At 36.3% G+C, this 15372-nt stretch overlaps 1 protein-coding gene across 2 annotated transcripts; it reads left to right on the top strand.

The window, feature by feature from the left end:
* Positions 1–252: 252 nt before the first annotated feature.
* LOC112032877 (probable protein phosphatase 2C 39) lies at positions 253–6549 on the top strand. 2 transcript variants are annotated; one of them, XM_024065645.2, is made up of 6 exons: positions 261–697; positions 2121–2238; positions 4384–4632; positions 4739–5015; positions 5546–5700; positions 5897–6549. In XM_024065645.2, exons 3-6 carry the CDS (start codon positions 4438–4440, stop codon positions 6032–6034), a joined length of 765 nt encoding a protein of 254 aa, XP_023921413.1. In that variant the 5' UTR covers positions 261–697; positions 2121–2238; positions 4384–4437; the 3' UTR covers positions 6035–6549. The 2 variants fall into 2 exon arrangements, with proteins under 2 accessions (XP_023921412.1, XP_023921413.1); XM_024065644.2 differs by lacking the exon at positions 2121–2238 and having other exon boundaries at positions 253–697.
* Positions 6550–15372: the final 8823 nt, after the last annotated feature.

The raw sequence follows: 15372 nt of genomic DNA, 5'->3' as shown, positions 1-15372 counted from the left end.
GCATCACTTCTAATTTAGAAGGAAAAAAAAAAGGGTAGGCCAGGATAAAAGACTTCATGAACCCTATTTTCTTTGTTAATAATTTTTTCTTTTCCCTTTTCCTACATCTTCCTTTTCATACCTACCAAACATAGCAGAAAGCTAGGTACATCACATGGGTGATCTTTGGGTTGGGGCCCAAAGATGACCGATCAGTTTCTATTGGTCATTCGAGCTTTCATACACCCGTTGGTATTTATTTATTTTTTCTCTTTCTCGCTGAACAACACCCTTGCAAGTTGCGAGTTGCAAATTGGTGATCAATGATAATGGCCACAGTTGAAATGGATAAGGTAGAAAATTAGGAAAAGAAAAAAAGGGGTGAAAAGAAGAAGAGTGATAATAATGGTGAAAAGGAAACGAGTTGGAAAGAAAAGACAAAGAGGTGGCGGGAACGCGTCTTGATTATTGCAAAGAACGCGGCATTATTGTTGGGAAAAAACAGTGGGCGTGTCAACAGGACTTGTATTCTCATCTATAACACTTCACACCTGTCCTTCTCTCCCCTTTACTCTCTCTCTCTCTCTCTCTCTCCACTCTTGGCCACTGTTTTTGCTTCATTTTTTTTCAATACTATTCTACTTTACTTGGTATATTTATAGGCTGCTCTGTATAAAGAGACACCATGACAGGCAAAGAAATCCTCTACAAGATGAAGGTATTTGTTTTTCCACATGTTCTTTCTTGGCTATCTTATGTTTTTGTGTCTGTTTTCTTTTTTGGGTCGTTGACCCCCATTGACCTACTTATTCTTGGCTTTCCGTACGATCTGTTTTTTTTTTTTTTTGGTGGTAGTTAGAGTTGTTTGAATTGCATATTACAGACTCACACAAATTGACATCGACCCAGTTCTCTAAACTTTATGTTTGGTTCATTTTATGATATCATGATTGATTTCTTGTGGACTCCAGTAATAGATCCAATCAAGATAAAATTTTTATTTTGAAAGTGAATTTTGTTTACACTTTTAGATTTCTAGTAATTAATCTGAACCATGAAATGGCTTTTTATCAATTGGAGAGGATCATAATCAACTTACTTTATAGGTTGGAATGAGTGTATTTTATCATTTGGTACATGTTTCAGGAACTTTTTGGATGCCATTGAAGTAATACTTATGAACCGAGAACTCTTTAGATCACCAAAATTTCACATTAGTAATGTCCAATGCCTATTAGTTCACACTGACATTTCTGATCATCAAGTATAAGAGAATATCATTTTTCTTATAAGCTACTCTACTTTCTTAGTCCAATTACGTGTTAGCTCTTGGTAGTCATATAAAAATTATAAATTTGAGACTAAATAACTTTGTTTAAATAATATTTTAAACGGGTGGCTTCAAAGTAAATACTTTATTTTTAAAATATTTAAATTAAACCCTTGAAGACTGTTACATATTGAGCCTTTGGTAGTTTCTAATTGAACCCTGGAATTTTAAATCTTATTAATATAAACCTGGAACATTTCAGGATTGATTTGGGGGTTTGATGTTTTAGATTTGATTGAGTACAAATTTAATGTATCTCACAACTTGTTCTGAAACATATAATGAGAATTTCCATGATTATAAACAAAAATATAAGAGTATAAAATAACCTTTTGTAATTCGTTATATCGTTTGTGTTAGGTCAGATGATAGCCTAACTACTCTTTTCTTCCTTTAAATGATAAAACATTCCCCGTCTATGTTGCATTTTCCACATTGCTTCTTGCTTACTCACATGAATGGAAAGGCACCTAAGAAATCCAAACAAACAAAAATCCATTGAAATTCTTAGAAACATAAATATATATAGAGCTCGTTAACAGCATTGGATTGGGCAACCACGCATGTGTGCATCTGTGTCTGTGTGCTCGCAAGCGCACATGTACATGGGCTATTTTGTGTGTATGTATGTGTGGGTGAAACAGTAGCATTGTTTTGTCTATTATTCTGCCTCTCTTTTTCCTTGTAGTGTTGAAATACCACATGCTAGACTTGACTAAATAACAAGGCCCTTTTTCTCAAAGAGTTGTTCCTGACTCTGAGCATCTTTGATAGTCTAGTTCCATATTTCATTTCAGTCTCTGTAAAACAGGTTCCGGCAGTGGAAGTGGTTACATAATTTTTAATATTCTGTGCCAATGAACTCTAGCTCAACTGGCAACTCCTTCCCTTGTAACGCATGGTGAGGTTGCGGGTGCAAGACCGAGTAGGTGTGTGTAACATATCAATAAAAAAATAAATAATAATTATAATAATGGTCTGCAACATGGAAAATGTATTTTGACATCTGATAGGATGTTTCTGCCCGTCCATCTCTTTCACTATTGCTAACAGAAATAAACATATAAAGTTAGTTCAGATGCTGTGCATCATTGTGTTGCAATATTGTTATTTATATAAGTAAATATGCTTAGATTTTAGTTTGGAAGATGTTGTCAGCTTGAAGGAATGGAGGTCTTCTGTAAGCAATATGAAACATTTGCTTAGTCTTGCACCTGAAATAGTAACAGCCAATGGTGAATCAGAGTTGCATTGGGTTAAGGTCTAAGCTTTTTATATTCAATTTATAGCCACGAAATGCTTAAAATTATTTCAGAAGGGAAGATTTCTGAGTTATATTGATTGGACCAAGGAGAATTTTGCAAGAAGCTTTATTAAGTCTCTCTCTCTCTCTCTCACACACACACACACATGCACACCAGGTTGCTTTTATTTATCTTTACAAGATGCCTCCCCAACATAATAAAACATTCATATAAAAAACGCAAGAAGGAAGGCTTGTTCTCAGTGACTGATCTCTCCATGCCTTAACAGTTTGGTTATTCCACTTCCTCTAAATCACCCACATACAACTTGTAAAGTGGAGTGTAACAGCCTGTTTGGATGTTAACAAAAGGAGGGGGAGTAGAGTAGAGGGAGGGAGAGTAATTCAATTGTCTTGTTTGGAAGTTTTTTAAGGAAGGAGGGGGGAGGGGTTTGGAGTGGTTTCAACTATCTCTAACCTCTCATTTTTAATTCCCCCAAATTGAAGAGATTTGGGAAGAGAGTAGAGTAGATAAATTATTGACCAAATGAATTCTCCAATTTACCCTTTCTAAATTAACAAAATTACAAATCAATTATGTAAATATTCTTTGTTTGTTTCTTGAGAAAATTTAAGGCGAATGGAAAAAAAAAAAATTGAATCTCATTGTTTCACTGACACTGAAGCTAAACAACCCCTTTTTTTACACACTTTCACCATGTTATTTTCGCTAAAAACCATTGAAAGTTCAGAGCTTTCTAGACTCTTCCGTCGGCAACATGTGGTGGCTTCTCAGTATCTTTGACACCGAAAACGGCGACGTCCGCGGTGGTGGCATCAACCTCTCGCTCCCTTCGATCATGAGCAACGATCCAATTCTCTCTTAGGTTTGGTCTTTCGTTGCCATGCTCCAAATGTCCCAACTGGCTGAGAAAATTGAAGCCGCGAACAAACTCGCTTCGTTTGCACGAGACAATGATTGGAACAAGGAGATCATTGTTGAAGGCAGAGTTCCGCCATTGTTGAAGCTTCTCAAAGACGACGCATCTCTTGAGGCGCAAATTGCGGCCGTGATGGCGATTTATAACTTGGCGAATGACTAAGAGAGAGTGCGAGTGATTGTGAACGAGCTCGGAGTTCAGATTATAGTGCAAGTACTCTCAAACTCGCCGATGGTGGTTCAAACTTAGGCTTGTTCGGATTCTGTCAGTCCTCTGCCGGCGGGTCCATCGGTGCCGCCATCAAGCTCAACCGTGGCAACACTGATATCGCTCTCAACTGGGCCGGTGGGCTCCACCATGCGAAGAAGTCTAAGGCTTTTGGGTTTTGCTATGTCTTTCTTTTTTTTTTGGTAATTGGTTTTTCTACGTCAATGATATCGTGCTTGGCATTCTTGACCAAACAGGGTAATAAGATTCAATTTCAGCATTTCCACAAATTAATTAGTCCAATGTTTCAAGTTCATTTTCAAATAGGGGTAAATTTGTCTATTTAAATCATTTCCTTTCCTTTTTATCCTAATTTTTAAAACATCCAAACAAGAGGAAGGACTAATTACTCACTTTCCCCTTACTAATTTAAAAAACATCCAAACAAGGTGGAGGATAACCATTCCCCTCTGCTCTCCTTTCCACTACTCCCCTTCCCTCTACTCCCCTCTACTCTTCTCCCTCTCTAAACTTCCAAACAGGTCATAATTAGACTTCTAGAATGATGGTTGTAGTTTGGTGTGCTTATGCCTGTTTATTTATCATTTTGAAATGGTTTACTCTCATGTCCTTCACAAAAGTATTCTCATTTGGATTGGCCATTGTGAATATATTTATTGTAGGAAAAGGTTGGGTTAGGTTCATCGGATGCTGACTCTGGAAAAGGAAAGAGCAAGATGTCAAAGAACATTACACATGGCTTTCACTTGGTAAAGGGAAAATCCCATCATGCCATGGAAGATTATGTCGTTGCACAGTTTAAGCAACATGATGACAAAGAGCTTGGTCTGTTTGCAATCTTTGATGGTCATTTGAGCCATAATGTACCTGATTATCTGAGGTCTCATTTGTTTGACAATATTTTAAAGGAGGTAATGCATGCAGTTGAAAGACTTGTATCTATTTCGTTCCCTATATATATGGTATAATTTTTTATGAAGATATCAATATCTTAATTATTTTTCTCTCTCCAAGTAGGCTGACTTCTGGACGGAACCAGAGAAAGCAGTCAGGAGAGCTTATCGTGTAACCGATGCTAACATTTTGGAAGAAGCAGTTGATTTGGGTAAGGGTGGTTCAACTGCAGTTACAGCAATATTGATTGATTGTAAAAAGCTGGTAGTAGCAAATGTTGGGGATTCCCGAGCTGTTATCTGTAAGAATGGCACAGCCAAACAGCTATCAGTTGATCATGAGCCAAGTGTGGAAAGGGGGAGCATCGAGCAGAGAGGCGGTTTTGTATCAAACTTTCCAGGTAACTCGATTTCTTCAATAAAAGTTCCTATTGATATGAGATGACATTTTTTTGATGCCACATGAAACTTATATCATTCTCATGTGTGTCATATCATTTAACATAAGCATATTATTTTTTAATCCTTTTGATGGTGTCCACTCTGCACATTTTAGATGATACTGAAAACTATATTATTGTTGTCACACTTAGTTGCAAGCAATCCAACTATGATCTTTGTTTTATTAATCATCAAAGATCATAAAGTTGATGGAATTTTTTTTTTTTTTTTTTTTTTTTTAGTTTTATTAATCATCAAAGATCATAAAGTTGATGGAATTTTTTTTTTTTTTTTTTTTTTTTTGGGGGGGGATAAATATAAACTTGATGGAACTCTGAAATAGGTTTGCACTTTCTGACCTTTGGTGCTAGCGCTGTTAGCTACAACTATAGAGAATAATTAATGTCATCATCTCCAGCAGTTTCCCACTCGGTGTAATGTTTTATTTACATTTATTTTGATATTAAGATTACTACTCTGATGAGTGCAGGTGATGTTCCACGAGTTGATGGTCAATTGGCAGTGGCAAGGGCATTTGGTGACAAGAGCTTGAAGAAACACCTGAGTTCAGAGCCCGATGTATCAGTGGAGTTTATAGAAAATGACACAGAGTTTGTTATCCTGGCAAGTGATGGATTATGGAAGGTTTGTTTTGTTTTAATTTCTAGCCAAGCTACCTCTTATTCATGTCTACTTCTGTTTGATAGTACAAAACATATTACATCGGATTGTTTTATTTAAATTGAACTTCTTCTTTTTTTCCTTTGAAATATGTTTTGTACTTCTAATGGACTGATTTTTTTTTTTTTTATTTTTTTTTTTTTGCTCAATCTGGTGCCAGGTTATGTCAAACCAAGAAGCAGTAGACTGTATCAGGCAAATCAAGGATGCTAGATCAGCAGCGAAGCACCTTACTGAAGAGGCACTTAATAGGAAGAGCACGGACGATATTTCCTGCATAGTTGTAAGATTTCAGTGAACTAAGGATTGCTCTCCATGCTTATGTTTCGTAAAAGTCTCTGTTTCAAGTGATGTTTTGACATCCGTTGTGTAGAAATAAAACTGATGCCTTACATTGTGCCATATTAAAGGCTTTTATTTTTGGGTTTTCTCTGTATCACTGTCTAATGTGCAAGCAAACCGTGAGAGAACTGCCTAATTTACTTGTTCTGGACAATAGTGTTCTTCCCTTACTTTTGGGGTAATACCCTTGAGAATCTAACTTCCATTAAGGAGGGGGGGAAAAAAGTAAATGAATTATGAGGCAGAAAGGTAGGTGAAATGTTATTGTTTCTAGTTCTTTTGAATTGTAGAAAGAATCATTCGTGCTGGAGAATGCAGTCGTGTTGGTTGGTCTATTGGACAAAATAGACTAATAGAAATTGCTTTGTAAAATATGCTGGGACCCAAAAGTATCTTATGTATGGTATTAGCGTATGAGACCCTCTTTTATATTATATGCATTTGGACTTAATACAGATGGACTTTCATATATATCTTGAGGGCGATGTTGAATATAGTCCAATGTTCTAATACCGATTCGGTGGCTGTTTCTTATAGTCAAATGTTCTAAGTACCAATTCGGTGGCTGTTTCAGTTTGTCCATTAAAACAAAATATGTTTATATATATAATGCAAATTGCACTTTATGCTTTCTAAATTGTCTATTAAAACAACTCAGACTTGATGCCTTGGGCACTGTTTATTGTAGGCACTGCCGGTTAGTGCCATAACTTTGTAGTTTTTTTTTTTTTTTTTTTAAACCAAAAAACAAAAAAATTGTACCATCAAAATTTGACTAAAATTCATTTCAGTCAACTTTACTCTGTTTCAAATTTATTTAATTCAGTTTTTTTTTATATGATCTATTATGTTAAAAAAAAATATATTGGATTAATTTTTTATGTAGGAATTAAAAAATATATATTTTCATTGGTTAATTGCATAATTAATGAACGAAAAAAAAAAAAAAAAGTTAGGGAGGACTAAAAAATGAATTTTAGTCAAATTTAGAAGGTATAATTTGCATTTTAGTGTGTATGTGTGTGTGTTTATATATATATATATATATATTAAACTGATCAAATTAGTTACTTAAAAACTCTTTTTTGTTTTTGTTTTTTTTTTTTATTTGATTTTACGGTTTTTAAATTAACATGGATGTTGGGGCATTTGTAAAATAGGAAGCCTCCAAAAAATCACCCACCAACGTGGTTGGTTTTTCAATCTCTATTTTTATGAAGATTTTTCAATCTATATTCCTAATTTAATTTTTTATTTTTGTCATTTCGTCTCTCATCTCAGTTCTCTCTCCTTCAAATACGCAGACCTTTGAAAATTGAAAGAGAAATTTTGAGGTGAGGTTGCCAACAACGTGAGCTTATTTACGTTTTTTTTTTTTTTTTTTTTTTTTTTTTTTTTTTATTATATATATGTAATACACTTTTAAGTGTTTGGTATGATAAATAAAATTTTTAAGCAAAAACACCAAAACTGATGGCTTAACACTGAAGCCACTAGTGTTAGAGGTTCAGTGAGGTGACCACTGGAGTCGACAGTTAAAGGAGTGGCTTCGAGGATCGGAGTACCAACGATCACTATCGAAGCAGTATCTCTGGTGACCAGACCACCAACGCTAGTTGACAAAATGGTGTCTTCGGTTGCCAGACCTCCAAAACTAGTTACAATGCAGTGACTTTTGCCATTGAATCACTAGCACTGATTGTCGATGAGGCATCTCTTGCCACCGAACCGCCAACACCGGTCACTAGAACGAAGACATTGAACACTGGACCACTAGCACTGGTCATGAAGCAGAGTCACTAGACACTAGATTGACGGCACCGATCACCAGAGTGGAGTCTTTGACCACAGGACTACCAACACTAGTCACCAAAGTGGTGTCTTTGATCATTGGACCAGTGACCTAGCGACTAGATGGGGGAGGGAAAACCACTGTGTGTTTTTGAAAAATGTTTTACCAAATTTTTAAAGGTAAAACATTTTACAACTTATTATAAATGATTTTACTGTTAACGGAAAATATATTATAAGTTTGATTATATTTTATTTGCAAACAAACACCTAAAATTGAAAAAAAAAAAATTGGGAAATATTTTACTTTAAAACAAACTTAGCTTTAGAATCAAAGGCAAGACATCAACGTGAGCTTCTTTTTTTTTTTGACAAATAAGGGTATCCATACCTCTTTGAGTACCTAACTATTCTCTTGGGTTTATATAGTCTCCCCTTCCATACATACTAGGTTATAACATTGAGGAATTCCTTGAGAGTGGTCTCAAGATGTTGGCAAGATACGTGAGCTTCTTTTGAATCTCTCTTTTCTGTGTTCTTTTTATACTTTTTCTTTACTATCCCTCATTCTATTTTCCCCTCCAATTTGTAAGTGGGGTTAGAGTTAGATTTTAGAGTTCAACAAGGTTTTTATTTTATTATTATTATTTTTTACTATTGAGTATATTCATAACTATGGAATATACTCAATAGTCAAAATACTAAAAATTCATTTGAATGAGTTTATTTTTAACTGTTTTTTTTTTTTTTCATGTACAATTTTTAAGTTTCACATTTTTCAATGTACAATTGTATTTTGTTATAATAAATATAAACAAAATAAACCAATGAAAATATGATTATTCAAATGAGGCTATCTCATGAGACAGTCTCATGACCCACACTACTTACTACATTACCTTAGTTGAGACAATTACTATAATATTTTAAATGTCATAGTGCTACCTTTATTATATACTAGCAAAAAAACAAATTTCAAAATTTTTATTCTCATTCGATCAGTTCTCGAATGATAGAAAAAAGAATTTTTGATAGCGACTTGTTCAATTTTGATCAATCAAAAAGCACGGGCTCAATACCGTGTTTTATTCAAGTTGGATACTTTCATACTATACAAAGCATGTTATAAATGTTGTTTTGTAAAGATTTTGAGAGGTAGAAACTCAGAAGCATTCAGAGAGAAAATCTTAGCCTACATCCTATAATACCTATGAGTTTAGAAGAACATATTCCTTTGGGTGTGTATCCATACTTGTGATCAAAGAGCATGAAACCACATCCTAATGGAATCCACAATAGTATCAACTTCAAGAAGGTACCTTGGAGTCAGCTCAAAGATTTTGGTCATTAACATAAATGGGTCGTTTATGAAGGGATTCATGTTGAAGAAGTTTGATGTTCTAGATTTATTGTGGGAACAAAGATTTTATTCTAGATTGTAACTCCTTTTATAGTGTCTTTCCTTAATAGGGGTTTGTCACCCTTGTCGTTAGGGAAGTCCAATCCGAATACGGACTTGATGAATCCATCCAACCTAGAGCCATTTAAACTGAAACTCACTCGATTCAACATGTGTGGCAGTCGATGGTGGGTTTATGTCTTCAACACTTGACATCGGTGGATCGAGTAGCAAGTTTCGTTGTTAGAGACTCGAGTGGCCAAATCTGACCGAAGTTCTTGCCATTCTCCTCCTCCTCCCCTTACCGTGACCCATTTTCTTCCACCTATGTTGTCGATTTCTCAAATCTGGTCAGATCTCCGTCAGATATGGTGAAGATCTCAACAGATTTATTTAGATCTTTAGCACATCCAGTGGAGATCTCATCAGATCACCGAGATCTCCACCAAAAATGATGAGATTAGGCATTGTTCCATTGTTTGTGCATTGCACTGGTCACCCTACCATATTTGAGACGACTTTGACCGACCTAACCAGAAGATTTACACACAAGTGGTGGTCGATTTCAAAGAATTGATCGTTGGCGATGGGTTTAGAGTTTCAAAACTCGAAGTTGTCAGGTTGAGTGGCGGGTTTACCCCAAACTTGATTTGATTCAACCTGTGGACACCCTTACTTGTAGTGAATTTTCCTTTGAAGAAATTCTCTCATCCGTTTTGTTTATTGATTTTATTGCATGCATGCTTAATGCATTTGGTGATTTGTTGGTTTGATTGATAAGATTGTTTGAATTGGGTTCACATAATTGGCTTAATTGGTGGCTAGCTTGTAACTCCATGTACATGCATGTGATACATTTACAAACAAGCACCACTAAATGCATATTAAAATTTCACCAAGTTTATATATAATGTCTGTATATTTGAAAATATAAAACAACTATTTATAAAATAATTATAAGATTATTGGAAACAAATGAAAAAAAAAATCATTTAAAGTTTTATCAATGAAATTATCAATTTTAGTTTGTCCAACCATTATTTGTATAATAATCATAATACTATAAGAAAAAAAAATATTGATAGCAAATATTATTAATTTTTTGTTGTGCTAGAGTTTAGTTTATAGGACATAGAAATTCCTTTTTCATTATTTATTTACTTATTTTTGATTGTCCCCAATTTCCATTGCCAACAATCATGTTAATATCTTGTCAAAGTCAAACAAACCTTTCTTTTTCACTCTTATTTATTTGTTTATTGTCGACTTTTGCACTAATAATCACTTGGCACAAAAATTAAAAAAATATACGAGACATATGGTAAAAAACTAAACTTCAATTGAAAATTAAATTTCAATTTTTTGTATTTAAAATTGCACATAAAAGATAGGTGCCTAGATCGAATAGTAAATAACATATGATTGAAACGAAACTTGGTATGCGTATTAAGAAAATGAAGAACATGTAATCCGGGGAGATTTTTTGAATGTTAATCAAATAAAAAATTATTAAGTGGTGTAACATTGCTTAGCTCTCTCTCTCTCTCTCTCTCTCTCTCTCTCTCTCTCTCTCTCTCTCTCTCTCATTAAGTCATAAATTCACTGTGTAAAGTTGTTATTTACAACTATGTGTTTTGTTGGCTTTTATTTCGTGCCAAATTTGATTATAATTATTGTTCAATCTTTTGTACCCTGTATTTATTGTGGGATTTGATTGTAAGGGTTGTGTGATAGAGAGAGAGAGAGAGAGTGTGTGTGTGTGTGTGAAGACTCAAGCAATTGAAGACTGAAGAGTTTTCCCGGGTAGCTCGTGATTAAGCATCCCACGAAGTGACTCATGTGCCTTGCACATGCTGGAATGTGAAGAGTCAGACCAGGATGGAGACAGCTGTGTCTCACGAGTATCTCGCGGGTAAGGCCTTCTCGCGAGACAACTGCGAGACATTCTATTCTACCAGCCTGTCCATTCTGATACACACTTTATGTGCCTGCAATATATATATACCCACATTACCCACAAATGTTGAGGAGTTCTTCTGAGAAAAAACCCTAGCCAAACACCTTGAGAGTTAGAGATTGTTATACCCACAATCCTCTATACATTTGCTTGTGGAATTTCCTTAACTCCTACCTCTCCATTTCCATACCATTGAGAGGTTGACAGCCCAAACAATTACCATACCCTTTCAGAGTGTCAAGTGAAGTTTTGGTGTTGCTGGGAAGTATTGGAAGAAGCCAAGGATGACAGATGCAACATGAAGCTTGTTGTGGGATCCAGAGAACTAGACAAGACATGGTTCTGAGAAGTCTTGTTGGAGTAGGAGCTTGGAGGGCTTAGGTACATCAGGTAGATTAGGCTTGGAGGGTCTCTTGCTAACCCATGTATCCCAACTGATTTTCTAGTGGATCGATTACCGCTTGGAGGGCGATGGAGAGGTTTTTTGCCAAGTTCTTCGGTTTCCTATTCGATAACACATTGGCATGTTATCTTGTGTTTGCATCTTTCTTCCCTACTCTTTTACATTCTATTTTACTGCTGTGTTACTTTGATTATGGATTAGAATAGCTTGTTTGTTCATCCGCTCACTTTTACACTATTCTGCACTTAGTCTTTAGTTAGTGTAAAATCAATCGAGCTGTAACTTTAATTTGAGAGTCTAAACAACTCTTGTGTTTTCAACACATTTTTGAGCTTTCACACTGCATATAAAATTTGGGGTCTAAGTAAATGTTCTCATGTAAAACACTGTTTAATTCTTTAGAAGTTCCTTACAGTTTTTTCCAGATTTTTTCTTTTTCGGTTGAAAATATTTTGTTGTGTTCAGGGATGAGTAAGTTGAAATTGAGACTGTTTCCAAGTAACAAAACGTAAAGAAGCAGCTAAATAATAAAACCCCAAACAAATTCCAGAGTCCATGCTAAACAAAATGTATAATGAAAGAAAAAATATTTAGAGACAACACAATGGCAACAAATTAATTAATTATTGATCTATGGGATTAGTGTATGGAGGAGGTTAATGTTAGTATTTACCATTTAGTAAGCATAAATGCATTGATTACCGCAACTAGTTAGCATAATTAGTTGCTAGTTGCCTAGTCATAAGTTTTTTTTAGTGTGTTTGGATGTTTTGAGAGAAAGGAAAGTACAGGGTAGTGTGGGAGGGGATTAATGATTTAAGTACACTTATTTATTTGTTAGAGATATATTAACCTATTAATATAGGCTGTAAAGTTATAATTTACAACTATGTTTTATGTTGACTTTAATTCCGTGTCAAATTTTATTGTAATTCTGTTCAATCATTTCCCTGTATTTTCGTGAGATTTAATGTAAAGGTTGTGTGTGAGAGTTTGGCAAAGAACTTGTGAAGATAAGGATTTCACAACTAGATCACGACTAGCTCACGACTGCTAATCCACGAAACAGGCCACGTGAAAAGCACATGCTAGAATTTGAAGAGTCTTTGACTGACTGGATTTCGCGAGTCATTCGTGACTCAGGCCAAGTCGGGAATGACCCACGAAACTCTCTTCCTGATTATTTTTGAGTGTTCCTTTTCTCATTCCTTTACTAACAATATATAAACCCTCATTACCCACGAAATGTAAGAAGTGGAATGAGTATTCACAAGAAATTTTTAAGAGTGAAAACCTTAGCTAAGCACTTGAGAGTTAGAGATTGTTTACCCACAATCCTCTATATCATTTCTCTTGAGTTTCTATTTACTCCTACCTCTCCATCNAAAAAAAAAAAAAAAGAAGTTACTTTGATCTTTATACCTCCTTCTTTTTGTCTTTTAGGATGAACCTGAGCCTTTTTCTATATACTGCCCTACTGTCGAGGAGCTTTCTACCCCCATGGGCACACCTATTGAGGGCCTTTTTGGTGGCGTTAAGTTTGCAACACCTGCCCCTTCTGCAACTACATGTGGAGTTCTTGCTGAGGCAACTATCTCTTCCATTAGACCAGTACCCATAGATGAGGGTACTCATATTAGGAAGGTTAGTGAGGTCACCCCTACTCTTGCCGTGATACCCTCTATTCAAAGGGGAGCCACCTCTCCTGCTACTACTCAGATCAAGGCTACTCCTGTCACACCTCTCGTCATTTCCACTGATGACCCCTTCGCTACTCTTTCTCAGGTTATGAAGGATGGTTCTTCTCTGGTAGTTACTCCTTCATCCATTCTCGTTTCTACCACCCACGAGCCCGATGCTGATTTGTCCTTAGAGGAGTTTGAGGAAATCCTTGAGGATCCTGAGGATGAGCCTGTCCTAGGGAGGAGGATTTTTGAATTCGAGGAAGAGGAGCATGCTCCACCTGAGGCAGAATTCATGGGTATGTGCTTTCTTCCCTCATTTCTTCCTTTTTTTGCTAAGTACATTCTTCCCTTCTTACGTTCGCATATCTACTTCTCTATTTGCAAAGACTTTTGAAAGGTTAGGAATTACAGCAGACGTAGGGGTGTCTGTAGCAATTCCTCCTGCTGCGCCCACAGAATCCATTCCTGCTGCATCTTCTGTACCAATTTCTGCCATATTTACAGCATATGTTTCTGCCATCCCTTCTATTCCTGCCTCTGTCTTCCCCACAACCCTCATTACCGCTAGCTTTGGTAAATTTTATTTTTCCTTCTTTCTTCCTTCACTTCTTCCTCGTGGGTCTATCTTCCTCCTTTTCTTTTTTTTTTACCAAGGTTTCTCATTTCAAACCTTGTTCCCTTTTGACAGGTCCACCTCCTATGGTGCTTTCTCAGTTTGAAATGGGCAGTAGTTCTACCACCATTCCAAATCCTATGAGTGAGGCTGCAACCTTTTTTGCACGCTTTAATCACCTTGAAGTCAATGATCTTGGACCTGCTGATTTTTGGGGCTTCGGACCTCCTTATATAAATTTCCATGGTTTTAGAATCCCTGAGGACTGTGCTTCTCAATTGGTGGCGGTCTTCAGCAATCTTGGGGACTTCATGCAGGGATTCTGACTCGGTCGCTCCGCTAGAAAGCACTTCTTAAGGATGTTAGGGAGTGTGCTGAATGATATTGAGCACAATTTTGTTGACATTGTCTCCACCGAGAGGATCCTACAGTGGAGAGCCATGGTGCAGAAGCTTGTTAGTGTTAGTTTTGCTATGGAATTTATCTTGGACCACCTTCGAGAGATTGCCCGGGCTGTTTTCATGAGGAGAGTCCAGCCTACTGTTGATGCTATTGACTCACGCTTTGAGATTTTGAGAAAGGAAGTGGCAGACTTAGAGGGCCGTCGCGAGCACCTTCTTTTTGGCGTAGGCGGGTCCAGTCGTTTTGGAGATCAGCCACTCATTTCTGGACTTCATTGATGATGATGCAGTTTCTTCTTTGTTTTGTTGTTTCCTTAACCTTATTACTCTATTTAGTACATTATATTTCCTATAGTACTTATTTGGGCTAGTTTGCCTGAGTTTGGGTTTGTAACTTATGATGCTACACTTATGATGTTACACTTTGCTACTGTTTTTGCTTTTGCTATGACATATGATGATAATACTCCGTGCTTTTCATTGCATCCTCATGAAAGCAAGTTACAAAATTTTGTGTTGTGACATAGTCACTTGAAAGACGAAAAACAAAGTAAAAGGAAACATAAGAGCTTTTTCAACAAAACAAAAAGAAAGGGATAATCACATGACTTTTCTTCTTAGGCATAGTAGCGTTTCAACCATTTTCCATTGATGGGATCCATTAAATCTCTGCCATCCATCTGAGTCAAGAGGTAATATCCACTTAGATGTGCCTCTCTTATCACAAGGGGTCCTTCCCACTTCAATGCAAACTTGGATGGTCATGCCAGGCCTTTCCTAACATAATCTACCACTTTTAGAACCAGTTGTCCTTCTGCAAACACTCTCTCTTTAGTCATCCTGCTGTAGGCCTTATTCATTTTTTGCCTATATCTGCGGTTGTGTTCTTGGGTTTTTTCTCTTCTTTCATCAAGTCCTTCTAGGTCTTCGCACTTTTCTGCCGAAAAAACTTCTTCTTCTTTCTCCTTTTCTTGCATCTGCATGACTCTCAGGGATGGGGTCATTTTCTCTATTGGGCTCGCCACCTCAGTTCCGTAGACCAAGG

This window comes from Quercus suber, unplaced genomic scaffold (assembly GCF_002906115.3).
Source record: "Quercus suber isolate HL8 unplaced genomic scaffold, Cork oak 2.0 scaffold_175, whole genome shotgun sequence".
Classification (NCBI taxonomy): domain Eukaryota; kingdom Viridiplantae; phylum Streptophyta; class Magnoliopsida; order Fagales; family Fagaceae; genus Quercus; species Quercus suber.
The sequence above is the reverse complement of the archived record's forward strand: the minus strand, read 5'-3'. Positions and strand labels throughout refer to the sequence as shown.

Excerpts from the sequence above, each read along its gene's own strand:
- LOC112032877 (XM_024065644.2), top strand. The coding sequence starts at position 665 with ATGACAGGCAAAGAAATCCTCTACAAGATGAAG. Across the intron at positions 5,016-5,545 it reads TTTTGTATCAAACTTTCCAG|GTGATGTTCCACGAGTTGAT; the intron begins GTAACTCGATTT and ends TGATGAGTGCAG. Across the intron at positions 5,701-5,896 it reads CAAGTGATGGATTATGGAAG|GTTATGTCAAACCAAGAAGC; the intron begins GTTTGTTTTGTT and ends ATCTGGTGCCAG.